Source organism: Penicillium coprophilum, assembly GCF_028826855.1.
Source record: "Penicillium coprophilum strain IBT 35676 chromosome Unknown utg000001l_segment0_segment0, whole genome shotgun sequence".
Classification (NCBI taxonomy): Eukaryota; Fungi; Ascomycota; class Eurotiomycetes; order Eurotiales; family Aspergillaceae; genus Penicillium; species Penicillium coprophilum.
In genome coordinates, this window is record NW_026622720.1 from 2,074,714 (window position 1) to 2,089,150 (window position 14,437).

Sequence of the window (14,437 nt, forward strand, 5' to 3'; positions counted from 1 at the left end):
TTCGTCAAATCATAGACGGTAAATGGCGTGAATGATAACTAGTCCAGTACCATCCACCTCTCTGTCTTCACCACTCCCATTCTCCCGTGTTCTTATGCTGTTCCGCCCATTCCAAACCTCAGGCAATTGAATCTCATCCACTCATTTCCCGATCGCTATTTTAAAGGATTAAGCCCCTGGGATCATTCAGGTGGATCTTGACAGGTTCAAAGCTGAAACCACTCGTCAGCTTGCGCCACACTCGTGAGAAACGCCCCACACAGCCTGGTCTTCGCTCTCTTTCCCCCCAACCTCGTCTGCTAGGCATCTTTGATATATCCCGGTGGATGAAAGTTAGTCAAGTCCCTTTCCCCTCAATCATCCTCGCATGACCCTAACATGGCATCCAAAGTAGCTGTCGCATTTGCTCGTCCACCCTTTGAGGCTGGCGCGAAACCTTCCTTCTCCATGGCGACGTTGGTGTCCAATAACGAGCCCATCACCGCGTCCAACTCACTGTCCGGAAACTCTATCACCAGCTCCGAACCCCTCTCTTTGTTTAAAACCTCCAAACCCGAGAGCCTGAGCTCGATTGCCAGCGCCGGCCTACACGTCTCGCGATCCAGAGATCAGCTTCCTCCGATGACAAGTCCAACCTCAGTACCGGCGGATCGGCCGGAGCATGAGAAGGATGCCGAACGAAACAGCTCACAGGTGGCCCGAGAGGCTCTGGGTGCTAGCGAAAAGTCGCCAGGTGGCTTGGTTCATGAGCCTTCGGTCCATACATCCCCGGAGCATATGCAAATCGACTCGCACGCGACCGAATCACCATCGGACCCTTACGGATCAAATGATCATCATCACGACTCACTAATACATACCTCGACTGTAGCTAGTCCTGGCCCCATTGAGGAATCCAATTCTCAGGATGGTGATCGACGGTCGCGCGATGACTCCGAGATCGATCACGATGGCAAAGCTTTCTCATATCCAATGCCTACGGGTAACATTAACGATCCGCGTCGCGGGCTGAGCCTACCGAACGCAGGCTACAATCGAGGCAGCCCTCGCTCTCCATCGGCGAAGAAACACCGCTGTCCATACTGCGCAACAGAATTTACGCGGCAACATAATCTCAAGAGCCATCTGCTCACCCACAGTCAGGAAAAGCCTTTCGTTTGCCAAACTTGCCAGTCACGGTTCCGAAGACTACACGATTTGAAGCGTCACACAAAGCTGCACACCGGCGAGCGACCACACATCTGTCCTAAATGTGGACGTCGTTTCGCCCGAGGTGACGCGCTTGCTCGGCACAATAAAGGACAGGGAGGCTGCGCGGGTCGGCGTGCGAGTATGGGCAGCTTCGCGGGAGACGATGAGTATGGCGATGGCACGGCTGGGGGACCCGACGATATGGATGGGTTGATGTACACAGCCGAACCTGAGCGCATGGACGAAGAAGACGAACGACGAATGACCATGCCCAGCATTCGCAAGCATGAAGCAGATACAGTTGCTCGGTCTGACTCAATTCACTCACGCCAGTCCAACACTTACCCGCCAATTGCTGCCGGTCGTCCCAGCCACCTTTTCCCACCCCCAGCCAATCATGGTGGATCAAGCGTACCAACATCAGCCACGCAGTCTGCTACACACATGACTTTCCCCCGGCAGGGCTCACCTCGAGCTCATCTATCTTTCCTTCCAACAATATCAGTGACAGTCCTAAACCGTTGTCCCCGAATGCTCTTTCATCGCAACATGATAGTGCGCCGCCACATCGCGCACACTCTCCCGGTTTAGGACAGTCCTTGCCACACCCGCAGTCCTCTTACGGGCGAGCCAATCAAGCTTCGAACCACGCACCACCTACTTTAGGCCTACCCCTGCCGCAGCCAGGTGCGCCCCAGCTGCCCCCGCCGCCGGGTATGACTTCCCCGGATGCTCGATTTGGCATGCAAGCTGCAACCAAACACACTCCTTCCCACAGCCACTCCAGTACCCACAGTCTATCTCATCTCAAGGGCTTCGATGGATCGGATGCCAATTCAAATGACGCCAGTCAAATCGACAAGCTTTGGGCGTACGTGCGCACAATGCACGATGAGTTGACTGGTCTGCGCACAGAAGTTGCCGCTTTACGGGCGCACGTTGCCTCGTCCAACTCGGTGCCTCCAGCTCCAGTGGAAGTGAACTTGAATAACTCCGGACCGCGGTGATGCGCTTTTTTGAGTGTGGTTCTAGTGTGTACGATATGGCTGACCATTAGCCGCGTGAAATTGGCTTTTATGCCCTCCCCTCCTTTTTCCACTTTGTTGATATGCCTTGATTATCTCATCTTTTTTATGAGGGTCAAACTTCATGCCCTCATGATCACCATACCGACAGCCGCCGACGTTGGTGTTTTCTATGCCCCCATTATTTTTATTTCCTTTTCTTATTTCCCTTTCCCCTGGAGTCATGTCATCCGGGAGAGCCTTTCCGTTCTAGCCTACTTTATTCATACCTGGAGTGAGCTGCAAAGTGTGTCTTTTTTTCCCCTCTGCTTGTTGAACAGCCAAAGGAGTTTGGTGTGTCAAAAATTGGTCTGGCATCGCTATGGGATGAGAACGTTGCTTCTCACCGGACTGCGACCTGGATCCCTTGTGTCCTGTCGATTCCATATCAAAGATGTCAGTGTCATATGATTGTGTTTGGATATGTGCATGGATTACGCTGGGTTTGGAGTTTTCTTTCGTAATGCTGTTATTCCCGACTTAGGTAGTGATAATATACTCTTCAATCCGATAAATGGGTACATAGCTGTTGATAGGCAGCTTCGCAATGGAAGTATATATTGTAGTTATCCTCGCTTTCATACGTACATATGTTTATGGGTAAATGGCCGCCTATGCTTCTGGTGCTGGTCCGCTTTCATCGATTGAGATATCTGGTTTTTACCCAGCCGTGAAATAGTAATTTGGACTCTACGCGGTAAAGAGATATTCTGCAAGCCAAAACATCAAATTTCGAAAGACGTATTCAGCGACGATTTACATAGACGTACCTTATATCGATTCTTGGCCAGGCAAGATCTCCGTTGTGATGGTTCCTAAAACTCCTCATAGCGCCCAAATCTATCACTCTGGTCCTGCTTTTAGATTCTAGGCATCAAGTCTTTATCTTGAATCGAACATAAGTTGTATAAAGTATGTCGAAGCAGAATATAATACCTGTGATGTATATCCGCACCCCTCGCCTTCTGTATATCACACACCAGGGGCATCGTCACACTTCACAATTGAGCCGAGGTACTTCGGTGACCTTATATATTCTGCAACCAGTACCCATCTCACCTATAACCCTTGGAACATTCTATCTACAAACATCACAGTAAAATTTTGATCATGTCTCCCACACTGCTGCAGGCGTCGGCTGTATCCTTTGTATTGCTTTCCATCGGACACACGGTATTATTTCCAGACTCAGAACCCCTGAATAACGAAATTTATTGTTGCGTAGATCAAGGGCAGACAATGGACAGCCGACCCGAGATTTAAAGCTATCGCACGCACGAATTCATGGACGTGTGGGACTCTGGGGTGGTACCAGGTGCGTTCAACTTCGGCCTTGGTGTTGATATCACTCACCCCTGTTATGCTTTATACTAATTGTTCCGATATGGTTCCTATCAACAGGGAAGTGGTTTCTTTCTATTGACCGGTATGCTCATAAGTGTCATTCCTCATGAAGTTCTAACCATTATCATCGACAGGTCTTCTTCACTGGCAATGGGCGCGTGATCCTAGTCTTCTCCAGGACCCAGTGAACAAAGCCATGGCTGGAATCGCAAATGTTCTACTCTGGGCTAGCTCTGTCTGGTATGCTAAGCATGGTATTAGCGATACTGCCATTGTCCTTGGTATATCAGCTGCGTTGCAGGCTTTAGGTGTTGGGAAAGCTTTTCTGTGAAGTCTTCATAGAAAATATATCTTCGGAGGATACATATATGAAGGGCGATCTGATGAGCTCCGTGTCTTACAAAGAAACATTTTATGCTTATTTGTCTGCCCTTAGCTTTTGAGGCTTCTGTGCTTTGATCGTAATCCAAAGCAGTTGAAATTATCGGAGATGACAGAATGAGTGAATATCAATCAAGACCGCCAACAAACCAACAACAAATTAGCCCTCTCCCATTTGAGAATCCTGCTCCAACCTCCTCTCTTCCCGCCGCTTCACGACCCACTGAATAAACAATCCCACATCACCAACAACAGCCCGCGGCACTCCACCAAGCATCCAGCTCCGCTGAATACACCTAGGAATCTTCCCCCAGCCTCAGAAGTCGTCGCCATAGTCCACCGAAGATAACGCTCAGGGATTGTAGCAGTGGTACTCAAATCTCCCGTAGACGACAGACCCGAAGAGGCCGGGGTAGGAGGGGGCGGCAGAAGCTCAATCTGCTCGAGACTGGCATAGTACGCGAAGACAACCCGCTGCGGCACGGCGTCCATGATCTGAGCGTAAATTCCCTCGTACTGTGATCCCGGGATGATCGGTTTAGTCAGATAGAAAGGAATCTGTACCGTAATAAAGCCGTAGTCTGCCCGGGTTGCCTGATAAGAGCTAGCGAAGGTCGCCGACATGGTCCAGGATATGAAGGCCCGAGGCCGGATCAGTGCCCTTGGATGGAAGGTGTGGACAATGAGATTGACTAGGTTGGGTATTAATGTGCTGTCCTTGTGTATGAGCTGTGCTCGGGGACTTTTCTACATACGTTCGACCTCGAAATGCTTGTAGTTCATGTTTCCAGCAGTGATTGGCTCGTTTGAATCCCACTGTCGAGGCTCATTCCACTTCAGAAGTTGCTTTACACTTGTTACGCTGGGTGTGTACTCCATCTCGTGCTCGGCATGGTTGTATCGCAAGCCGTCGTGGAATTCCCACAAGGAGACTGTGCCAGGCAGACGATTAGAGTCTAGATGGTCGCTTTGGCGACATACCCAGAATTCCATTTTAGAGTCTGAGCCCTGGGGGGATTGTAGTGTTCGCCATCCCCGTGAAAGCTTGACTTTTGCTCTTGATGGTGGAGATGAGCGTAGCTTGCAGTCTGGTTTCAATGTTGACGGGAACTGGTTTAAAAGAGGCTGAGCTTCAAGCAGGACCGCTTGAATGAACGCCCGCAGATCTGGGGTGTTGGCGTCCCCTGGAAGATCTGGGTGACGGGGGAGGCTGGTGAATAGATGTGGTTCTAGTTGGATTAGCGGCATGATGGAGGGATGAAGCCTTGGCGATGAAAAAGAGAGGCATGTACGGAGCAGATGGAGAGAGGTGGAGGTTAAAAAAAAAAACGCAAGAGGCCAGCAAGGGGAATCTTGAGATGTCTTTCTTATTTGTTTGCTTAGATCGAGATTATGTGAGAATTTGAGGGTTGCTTCCTTAGACGATTTCATGAACACAAGAGACTTCATTCATCAGATTATCCGACAAAGTCGATGATATGATATTATTGATTTAATTGATATTTTGGCAACGGTTTAGGTAGGAATATAGACTATAGACAGCGAATCCCAGGCCCCACGCTGCCAGTCTCGAACATCTCCACAAGTCCCGCGCCTAGTGCTTCCTCTAGGACCCATCGAAAGCGCATCCCATAGAGCTCTTTCCATTTCCTAGTCTTACCCGGCAAAACTCCTGCAAACTCGCCACGGGCTCGCTTGGCTACATCGTAACTCTTGTCAGTCTCAACGGCTCCATCCCATCGATCTTTCATGAGGCCCAGAGGAGCTTCGCCAGAAGCGGACCGCCGGAGAAGAGCAAGCAGATGTGCACGACCTGATCCTAACAAGCGCAAATATGTTCCCGTGTTAGGAAGAGACAGGAAGAGAGTCGCAGCACGAGCCTGGGCAGCTGACTGCACGGAGCGCTCGGAGTGCGAAACAGACTCACTTCGACTTGCTGATGAAGTCGCCATTTGAGGTAAATTAGGAAGTGATGCAATACTTAATGTGCCCTGTGTATAAGATGATGACGAAACAATAAAGCCAGCACGGAGCAAAGCCCTGTACTCATCTGTTGTGAAGACCCCCTGCGATATCGCCGAGGAAGTCCCCATACGTTTTAATATATCAAGAAATTTCTCTGCAAACCCATCAGTCCATGACTCCTAAGTAAATCTGACTCGAAAACTCACCCTTTACTGGTTCGTCCAACGCAGGACTTTCTTGTACCATCTTGTCCCAATCCTCTGCTAGCACCAAACAATCGCCCAGCCCGGCCGCATCATTGCCTCGACCCGGTATAATGAGTCGCCGAATGCGACCGGTTTGGATTTGTTCAACAATTTCCCTTTCCACCTGTGTTGGTGCCTCCAAAATGGTATGAACATGGGCCACGGAGGCTAGTGGGGGCAAAGACCGGCGTAGATTGAGGACTTCTGCGATGCGCGTGCTGTTCATTCCTGCCCGTGCTGGAAGTTCTTCAAACATGCCATCCCGGATATATTGGATAGCCTGCAGCACATTCTGGACCGGTGCAGTCTCCGATATGAAATGAGACCCGCCTACATCTGGAAGCGGATCATCGAAACCTAAATCTGCAGTAGGCTTTATGCCCCCGCCAGATGTGGGCTTGCGGCGCGCATGAGCTGCAAAGGGCGAAGCGCGGGGTTTGGGGGCAGAGGGTTTGCGTTTCCTGATACCAGATACCGGAGCGGATGTAAGACGCAAGGTCATGGCATGAGTGGATGAACTGGGAGCGTCAAAGAACGGACGGGAGAAATATTACCTCATGTCAGGTGACACGTTCGCAGAGATTCCGCCAATCACAGTCGACCGGTCATAGTTCTGAAAATTACATACTGTAATACTGTACAGGTACCCCCCAACTGGGGTTTAAGTGGGGTAAGCCCGGTATGAGACAGTAAAGCTGTCAGGCGATGGATTGGCGTCTTTCCTCGGTTCCGTCTAGTATAATCTTATAGAGAAGAGAAACCTTCCAAGTTATATTTTCATCTCTCTGAATGCATCATCTACATCTATCTATTCATTCTTATTTGTCCTGACAATCCACTGCCAACCTTGCTGCTCCACTACTTGGCACCCTGTGGACTTTCACATGACGTAGTCATGAGAAACACATCGTAATCGTGTAACTAACCTTTTTTTTCTCTCTTCAGCTTGGCCTTGTTAGAACTTCCAGCCGCTCGTTTGCTTGCATATATCTACCTTTTGCTACAAGCTGGGAAGTTTCTCTCTCTCCCTCTCGCGCGCTCTGTTTTGATATTATTCTGCCTAACCACTACGGCCGGGCCCAATCACCATGACTGTCTTCATAGCGTCTCTGTACGTGGCTATTCCTCGACCTTGAAAATCACATATGGCTAACTGGTGAATCTTTCTTGTAGATTTTTGCCCTACACTGTCAATTTCCAGCTCAACAACTCGCACACCCGCTCTCCTAATCCAAGTCCTCCTCCGTCCGCGAACCCCACCATTGAGGGAATTACCCCCATCCCGAAGGCTACGGCTAGCTTGTTCGAACAGAACATTCCAGGGAAAACACCGGGTCTTACACCAGGGGCTACAACAGATCATGAGCGCATCTTCGCTTCCGACGTAGGCAAGGTAGAACAAGAGAAAAACGGGTACCCATTCCCTTTGGCCATCGAGCAGGATAACCGGCTCCTCACGGAGAGTGAGGGTCATTCCCCAATATGGGGCGCCACAACTTCATTCACCCAGCCAAAGCCAATGCCACTTCTGTCCCCATCTCCGTCCATTCTCAAGCATCAAGATCCTCGTCCCGCCAAGGAACCTGCGACGCAACGGCCTCCTACAAGCGAGCCCATTGCTCCCTATGCGAGACTAAGAAAGGGCAGTACAGCGAGCCGGAAACTGTCATTTTCGAAAGCTGAGTGGACCATTGAGACCGCGGAACAGGGAAATGGCGGCCTGCGCAATGCAGTGCGATCCGCGACAGACGCTGGGGCTTTAGATAACATGATGTGGGTGGGCACCGTGGGTATGCCCACTGACGTCTTGGCAAGTCACACCCGCCGAGATATCGCGGAGAAATTGGAAGACGAATATGGGTCTCTGACGGTATTCGTAAACGACGGTGACTTTGACGGGCACTACACGCATTTTTGCAAGACCATCCTTTGGCCGGTATTCCATTATCAGATTCCGGATAATCCGAAGAGCAAAGCTTATGAGGACCACTCGTGGATCTACTATGTGAAGTTGAACCAGGCTTTTGCGAACCGCATTGCTAAGCATTGGAAGCGTGGTGATTCGATCTGGGTTCAGGATTATCATCTCTTACTGGTCCCAGCTATGCTCCGCAAACTGATTCCAGATGCGCAAATTGGGTTTTTCCTGCATATTGCTTTCCCCTCGTCGGAGGTCTTCAAGTGCTTAGCACCACGAAAGGAGCTCCTCCAGGGCATGCTAGGTGCCAACCTCATTGGCTTCCAAACGGATGAATACTGCCGGCACTTCCTGCAGACATGCAGTCGGATTTTGTGCGTGGAAGCCACACCCGAAGGAATCCAGTTAGAAGACGGTTTCGTCAACGTCGGCACGTTTCCTATTGGCATCGACCCAACTTCTTGGGACAAGCGCCGCCAGGCGACGGACGTGGAGCGATGGGTCGAGACAATCTCGGAGCGCTATCAAGGAAAGCGTCTCATCGTCTCGCGCGATAAAATTGATTCTGTTCGCGGTATTCGCCAAAAGCTTCTTAGCTACGAGCTGTTCCTGAACACATACCCAGAATGGGCTGATAAAGTTGTGTTGATTCAAGTCGCAACCAGCACCACGGAACAGCCAGAGCTGGAAGCGACCCTCTCTGATATTGCCATGCGGATCAACTCCACACACTCGACCCTCGCTCATCAGCCTTTGGTGTTCCTCAAACAAGACTTAGCCTTCCCGCAGTACCTTGCCCTCATCACTGTGGCAGATGCCCTGATGATCACCAGCTTACGTGAGGGAATGAACCTGACTAGCCACGAGTTTGTCTATTGCCAGGATGGTCAATGCGGCAACAAGGCCTACGGGTCATTAATTCTCAGCGAGTTCACTGGCAGCGCATCTGTTTTTGGTAACCATGCTCTTTTGGTCAACCCTTGGGATTACCGCCAGTGCTGCGAAGCGATTCACACAGCACTGACTCGCGATGAAAAGACACGGAAGGAGGTTTGGGAGGAACTACACCGCGCAGTCCTCAAGAACTCCACTGCCAACTGGGTTAAATCTTTTAGTGAAACACTCACCCGTGTCTGGAACGAGCAATCATCGCGGGAAATAATGGCTGTGCCCAGACTATCCGTATCCCGTCTCACCGAGCGGTATCGCAATTCCAAGCAACGGCTCATGATCGTAGATTACGAAGACACTCTAGCCTCATGGGGATCACCGCGCAGCATCATTCTGACCACCCCTCAGCGCGCAATCACAACTCTCAATGACTTAACCGAAGACCCTGCCAACGTGGTCTACGTAATGAGTTCGCGCATGCCCGAGGAGATGGAGCGACTGTTCCGACAAGTCAACAATTTGGGCCTCATTGCCGAGAACGGTTCTTTCGTGCGCCAACCGAATGCCGAGTCATGGACCCACCTTGCAGACAAGCTGCATGTCAAAACTTGGAAGGCATCCGTGTCTAATATCCTAGCGTACTTCCAAGCTCGTGTCGAGGGTAGCTGGATCGAGGAACGCCATTGCTCACTTGTCTTCCATCACGGATCCGCCGAAGACCGCAATGTTGCCGCTCGATCCGCTGCTGAATGTGCAGGCAATATCAATGACGCGTGTGCTAACTTAGGCGTGCATGCCATTCCCGTTGAGGGTGCTTTGATCGTGGAAACAATCCACACCAACAAGGCATCTGCGGCCGAAAAGGTCTGGAAATGGACCATGGCAAATGCAAACGAAAATGAGAATGCCCTCAAGCCTGATTTCTTGCTCGTTATTGGTGATAACCGTGAGGATGAGCCGGTCTTCCGGTGGGCTAATAAGCTGCAAAGCGCGAAGGCCATCAATTATGCCATGACTGTCACACTGGGCTCGCGCAGCACGGAGGCCAAAGCCACCCTGACACAAGGAGTTACTGGTAAGTTCCGTGTGATCTCGTATGTTATCCTAGTTGACTAATTTTCTATAGGCGTTCTTTCTTGTCTACAACAATTAGCCGCGTCTGTGCCACTTGGCAGCACAACAGGGCCAAAGTAAATTGCCAACCGCGCGAGTGATCCAGTGAGCAGATTTAATTTCAATTTCCAGGATATGAACATGCGAAGACGAATACATGAAGACAGCAAAACGGACCGGAGTTTTCTTTTTCTTTACCAGCTATGCCTTGGTGCTACCATACACATCTATTGCGGCACAATTTTAATCGAGTTGAGATGGTACATACATGGAGGCTCCACAGGAAGACATATTTGCATTCCAAGCATCTTGGTTCTTTTACAGACAATTTCAGATTAAAGAATAGAAAAGAAAAAAGATGACTTGAACATCTGGAGAGTTTCCTGGTAACTAAATTTCCGCATTTTGGTGATCTTAAGATAGAAGCCTATGGTGCCATAAGCGATAATATGGGAAAGCATTTTATTCAAGGTTGGGTGTCAAACATGAGATTGGGTCAACAGGAAAGTGTCTGCCTAAATAAGCAGGTAATGCATCCTATCTTGGCAATTGTATTATGTACTCATTTAGCATGAATATACACATTCAGTCAAAGACTAAATAAACATTATATTTCCATGTCATAAGCTATGGTTTATCATCAACCCGGACCGCTACACCTACGCAGCGGCCAGGATACCAGATGGCAAAGAGAAGAGCCACTAGCGCAATGGGCGCGAATTCAAGACACGCGAAATACACCTCGTTGGTTTGCAGCTCCCCCATCAGACCTTGACCAGTTTCCGCAAGACGGAAGATAGTCCTCAAATAAACCATGAGTGTCGAAACCGAGAAAGCCAAGCAGAAGAGCCCAAGCCCGTTTCCTCTGATAGCATGTCTCGCTCGGAACTGGAAACTCGCCGCCACGATGACGAAGATAGTCATAACAAAGACCTGGTACGCAAGGCCGCCCAGGAGGATATTGTTCGCGATCGTGGGATCTTGCCGGCGCGACTCTCTCACGCCGATGAGACATGCACCGGCGACTTGGACGATTGTTGAGATGACATCTGAGGTAATGAAGAAGGCCAGGATGATCTTTGGGGGTAGGATTGAATACTGTCTCCCGACTCGTGGGATCAGGGCTGATAGAATGGTGTAGATACCCGCGGCAAGCAATACAGGCGCCACAACAATGAAAAAGTAGTTGAGGATGAAGTAGATGAGGTGATAGGGATCCTTTTTGGCCGAGAGGGATCGCGCAATGTACCCTATCACCTCGAAAATCAGACCGGCGGAAAAGGTCAGCCACCACCAGCTGCGGATCTTGATAGTTTGCGCTGTGTGAAAGACAAAGTGAAGGAAAAACCAGGCGGCTGCGAAAGCAGCCAGCGCGATCGAAGGCGTATAGCCATAAATGATCACGGGGGTGTCCCTTTCGCCGCCTGGGTTGGGAAAGTTGGGATCAACATATCCATACGATCTGCCTGTTTGTTTTTGTTAATGATTGGAACTGATAGCGTTGGAGAGCGTCCATGTGAAATTACCTGTGATCTGACGATCCATCTCAGATTGACCTGCAGATTTGCTGCAAGAGGGGGTCAAATGGTTCATATAGCAATGCCATGGAATTTACCCTCGTTCTCGTATTCTGCATATTAAATTGAACTCCACAGCCCAGACCCCTTTTACCTACGCGAGCTGCCAAGCTCCATATCGCCTAGCGCAATCCATGAATATCTTCCAATGGTTCTTCGATGGACCTATCGCAAGGTCTCATCTATATCAAAGGGTCTTACTCTTTCCGATCTTAACTTGTTCCTTCAGCCCTCTTACATCACAACCCCCTCTAGCCCTGGATGCTCCGTATGTTGTGTGAGTTTGCAACGTCTTTCATTGGGAAGAAAACCTCCGGGGCGGTAGGGGCCCCGGGTGCCAATGAGCTGACTCATCTCGGTCTCAGGGCTGTCCGAGGCCTGGGGAAAACGCCGAGGTCCACCGGTGTATGGGGAAGCTTTATATATCAGAGAACTATATAAATGACCTTCTGCAGACCTCTTGCAGTATAATCCCTGTATATGCAGACCCTACCACAACCATGTCCACCATCAATCCATCCTTCCAAGAGGCCATTAAGGTCACTCCCCAAGGTTCCAACAGATACAGCGCCTTCCTTCGACCAGAATGGTGCATTGGAACCGGTACAGCAGATCCCATATTTTCCTTACCTACCAGTAACCGAAAACTAACACCGGACCAGTGCCACACGGTGGCTATACAACAGCCGTAATCTACCAATTAACCCTAACGCATTTCGCGCACGTCCACCCAAATCAATACAAAGGCCCCGCATCCCCGATCTCCATCCAACTCTCCTTCCTACGACGTACAGCCTCAGGCCCCGTCACTTTCGAAGTGGAAGATGTCAAGATCGGCCGTCGGACCAGCACGATCCACATCAAGCTGTTGCAGGCCTCGGAAACAAACCCCGACCAGCTAGAGGTCAAGCTAGCCGGCTATATCACCATCAGTCCACCTGAGGCTGAAGTCGGTTTGAGTGCGACCACAGGATGGAAGCCTCTCCCAGCTCCGGCAGCGGGATCGCGTGCCGACGGGTCCGTTGATCTGGCGGCACTGGGTCGGACAGGCATTGACGGCGCTTGGACGAAGCTTCAGCCAGCTTTCCCCGATTTCCGTAAAGCTGCGGCGCAGATTGAGCTGTTTGGCCCTGGAAATGGCGAGGAGCAAAGGAAGCGCTCGGGCAATTTGAATATTGATCAGTGGGCTAGGTTCCGGCCCGGGGGTGATGTTAATGGTCGCTGGACCGATGCTGCGGTGGGATTTCTTCTTGACATGTTCCCCATGGCTCTGGATAACATTGATGCCATGTTTGCTACAGCTGCGGCTAAAGAGAGTGGGTCTCCAGTTGTTGGGAAGAAGGCGAAGACTTGGTATCCTACTGTTACGCTCAGTGTGGATATGAAGAAGCATCTTCCTGCCGAGGGAGTGGAGTGGCTTTATAGTCGAGTTGTTGTTAAGGTTATTAAGGATGGACGGACGGATCTGGAGGTGACGGTCGTTGATGAGGCTGGGGATGTCATTGCGGTGAGTACACAGATTGGATTGGTTGTTAGTGCTAGTCGGAATGTTGGAACTAGGAAGATGGAGAAGCTGTAGATAGCTTTATAGATACGCATGCATTTGAATAGATTTCGGGCATTCAATCCAGACTCGGTTTTATGCTTTATATATATAATGTGGCTGGTTCTATCTGTACAAAGGGGGTGTTGTATGTACGGGATCAAAATTCCTATATGTACATCAGGGAATCAGATCCCCAGTCTATACTTCAAGCTCCGAGCCTGAGAAGAACAGGAGGATGATGCTCACAACTTCGAGTCGGACGTCACAAGCCAGAATGCCATAGCATCAGCCTTGATAACCTTCCTCTTAGCCCACTCCAAATGTCCCCCAGCACCCTCCTCATCCTCTTGCAATGCCTGCGCTCGCACCCAGAATTTTTTCCCCGCCCTACCAACAACCCGCGCCTTGACAACTAGCAAAGCAGGATTAGTCACGCGCTTCTTATATCTGACGTCGAGCTGCACGGTAAAGATCTTCCCGCGCGGGTTATCCTCATCCGTGCTTAGCGCAGTGGGCGCATTGGTATGCGCCGCGACAGCGAGAGACATGGCCTCGTCAATCAGCGTCGCGACAATGCCGCCGTGCACGGTGTATGGGTGGCCGGACAGACCGGGGCTGCTGAGATCCAAGATCATAATTATGTCTGCTGGATTTACGCCCGGGGTGGGCTTTGCGGCAGATGCGGCATCTTGTTTTGTTGCCGGGAGCCAGGTCGGGACTTCGGCGGGTGCGGGTGTGAGATTGCGCCGTTGCAGGGTTAGGCAGTGAGGGATTGTGGTCGGTGTATTGAGAGTCTGTGCCAGGAAGCCATCTTCCCCGGTTGTAGGCTTTAAGCGTCGAGAGTCGGTTTGGATTGGTTTGTAGTCGGCCGAGGAGATAAGGTTGTTTGCCCATGGGTTGGTGCGAAGATGCGCGATTGCCGGGGCGGGATCAGCCATTTCAATTATTTTCTTCTAGCGGTTGTTTGAGGATTATATTGGGGGAGTAATTGTGGCACGCCGGATGTAGATAAAGGACCTGGCATAGAATGTGTTTCAATAGTTTCAGTAGTATATTAGGGCAATGGTCAACATTATTTAACCTCGGCTCCGGCTATGACCGATTAGGTGATGATAAACAGTCACGTGAATACTCCGTCCCCTGGGTCGAATCATTTTGCACGGCCCTGTGGATTTGCAAAATTGATTTGCGGTGGAGAGGGA

At 50.4% G+C, this 14,437-nt stretch overlaps 8 protein-coding genes across 8 annotated transcripts; 4 read left to right on the top strand and 4 right to left on the bottom strand.

Annotated features, from left to right (window-relative positions):
• Positions 1-378: 378 nt before the first annotated feature.
• On the top strand, positions 379-2,198 carry N7500_000772 (C2H2 zinc finger protein; the record flags this gene model as incomplete). The annotated part of the gene is made up of 2 exons (XM_056671918.1): positions 379-1,591; positions 1,654-2,198. 2 exons carry the CDS (start codon positions 379-381, stop codon positions 2,196-2,198), a joined length of 1,758 nt encoding a protein of 585 aa, XP_056537491.1.
• Positions 2,199-3,365: 1,167 nt separating this feature from the next.
• N7500_000773 (uncharacterized protein) lies at positions 3,366-3,930 on the top strand (the record flags this gene model as incomplete). Its single annotated transcript, XM_056671919.1, has 4 exons — positions 3,366-3,428; positions 3,481-3,570; positions 3,657-3,681; positions 3,734-3,930. The coding sequence occupies 4 exons, from the start codon at positions 3,366-3,368 to the stop codon at positions 3,928-3,930; spliced, it is 375 nt and encodes a 124-aa protein (XP_056537492.1).
• A 263-nt stretch (positions 3,931-4,193) lies between these two features.
• On the bottom strand, positions 4,194-5,228 carry N7500_000774 (SRPBCC family protein; the record flags this gene model as incomplete). Its single annotated transcript, XM_056671920.1, has 2 exons — positions 4,194-4,672; positions 4,736-5,228. The coding sequence occupies 2 exons, from the start codon at positions 5,226-5,228 to the stop codon at positions 4,194-4,196; spliced, it is 972 nt and encodes a 323-aa protein (XP_056537493.1).
• Positions 5,229-5,512: 284 nt separating this feature from the next.
• On the bottom strand, positions 5,513-6,692 carry N7500_000775 (Stk19 family serine/threonine-protein kinase; the record flags this gene model as incomplete). Its single annotated transcript, XM_056671921.1, has 2 exons — positions 5,513-6,099; positions 6,152-6,692. 2 exons carry the CDS (start codon positions 6,690-6,692, stop codon positions 5,513-5,515), a joined length of 1,128 nt encoding a protein of 375 aa, XP_056537494.1.
• A 586-nt stretch (positions 6,693-7,278) lies between these two features.
• On the top strand, positions 7,279-10,193 carry N7500_000776 (putative alpha,alpha-trehalose phosphate synthase subunit TPS3; the record flags this gene model as incomplete). The annotated part of the gene is made up of 3 exons (XM_056671922.1): positions 7,279-7,301; positions 7,364-10,074; positions 10,126-10,193. The coding sequence occupies 3 exons, from the start codon at positions 7,279-7,281 to the stop codon at positions 10,191-10,193; spliced, it is 2,802 nt and encodes a 933-aa protein (XP_056537495.1).
• A 546-nt stretch (positions 10,194-10,739) lies between these two features.
• Positions 10,740-11,657, bottom strand: N7500_000777 (RTA1 domain-containing protein; the record flags this gene model as incomplete). The annotated part of the gene is made up of 2 exons (XM_056671923.1): positions 10,740-11,578; positions 11,639-11,657. The coding sequence occupies 2 exons, from the start codon at positions 11,655-11,657 to the stop codon at positions 10,740-10,742; spliced, it is 858 nt and encodes a 285-aa protein (XP_056537496.1).
• A 532-nt stretch (positions 11,658-12,189) lies between these two features.
• Positions 12,190-13,268, top strand: N7500_000778 (thioesterase family protein; the record flags this gene model as incomplete). The annotated part of the gene is made up of 2 exons (XM_056671924.1): positions 12,190-12,292; positions 12,352-13,268. 2 exons carry the CDS (start codon positions 12,190-12,192, stop codon positions 13,266-13,268), a joined length of 1,020 nt encoding a protein of 339 aa, XP_056537497.1.
• Positions 13,269-13,477: 209 nt separating this feature from the next.
• On the bottom strand, positions 13,478-14,173 carry N7500_000779 (PaaI family thioesterase; the record flags this gene model as incomplete). Its single annotated transcript, XM_056671925.1, has 1 exon — positions 13,478-14,173. One exon carries the CDS (start codon positions 14,171-14,173, stop codon positions 13,478-13,480), a length of 696 nt encoding a protein of 231 aa, XP_056537498.1.
• Between the last annotated feature and the right edge of the window lie 264 nt (positions 14,174-14,437).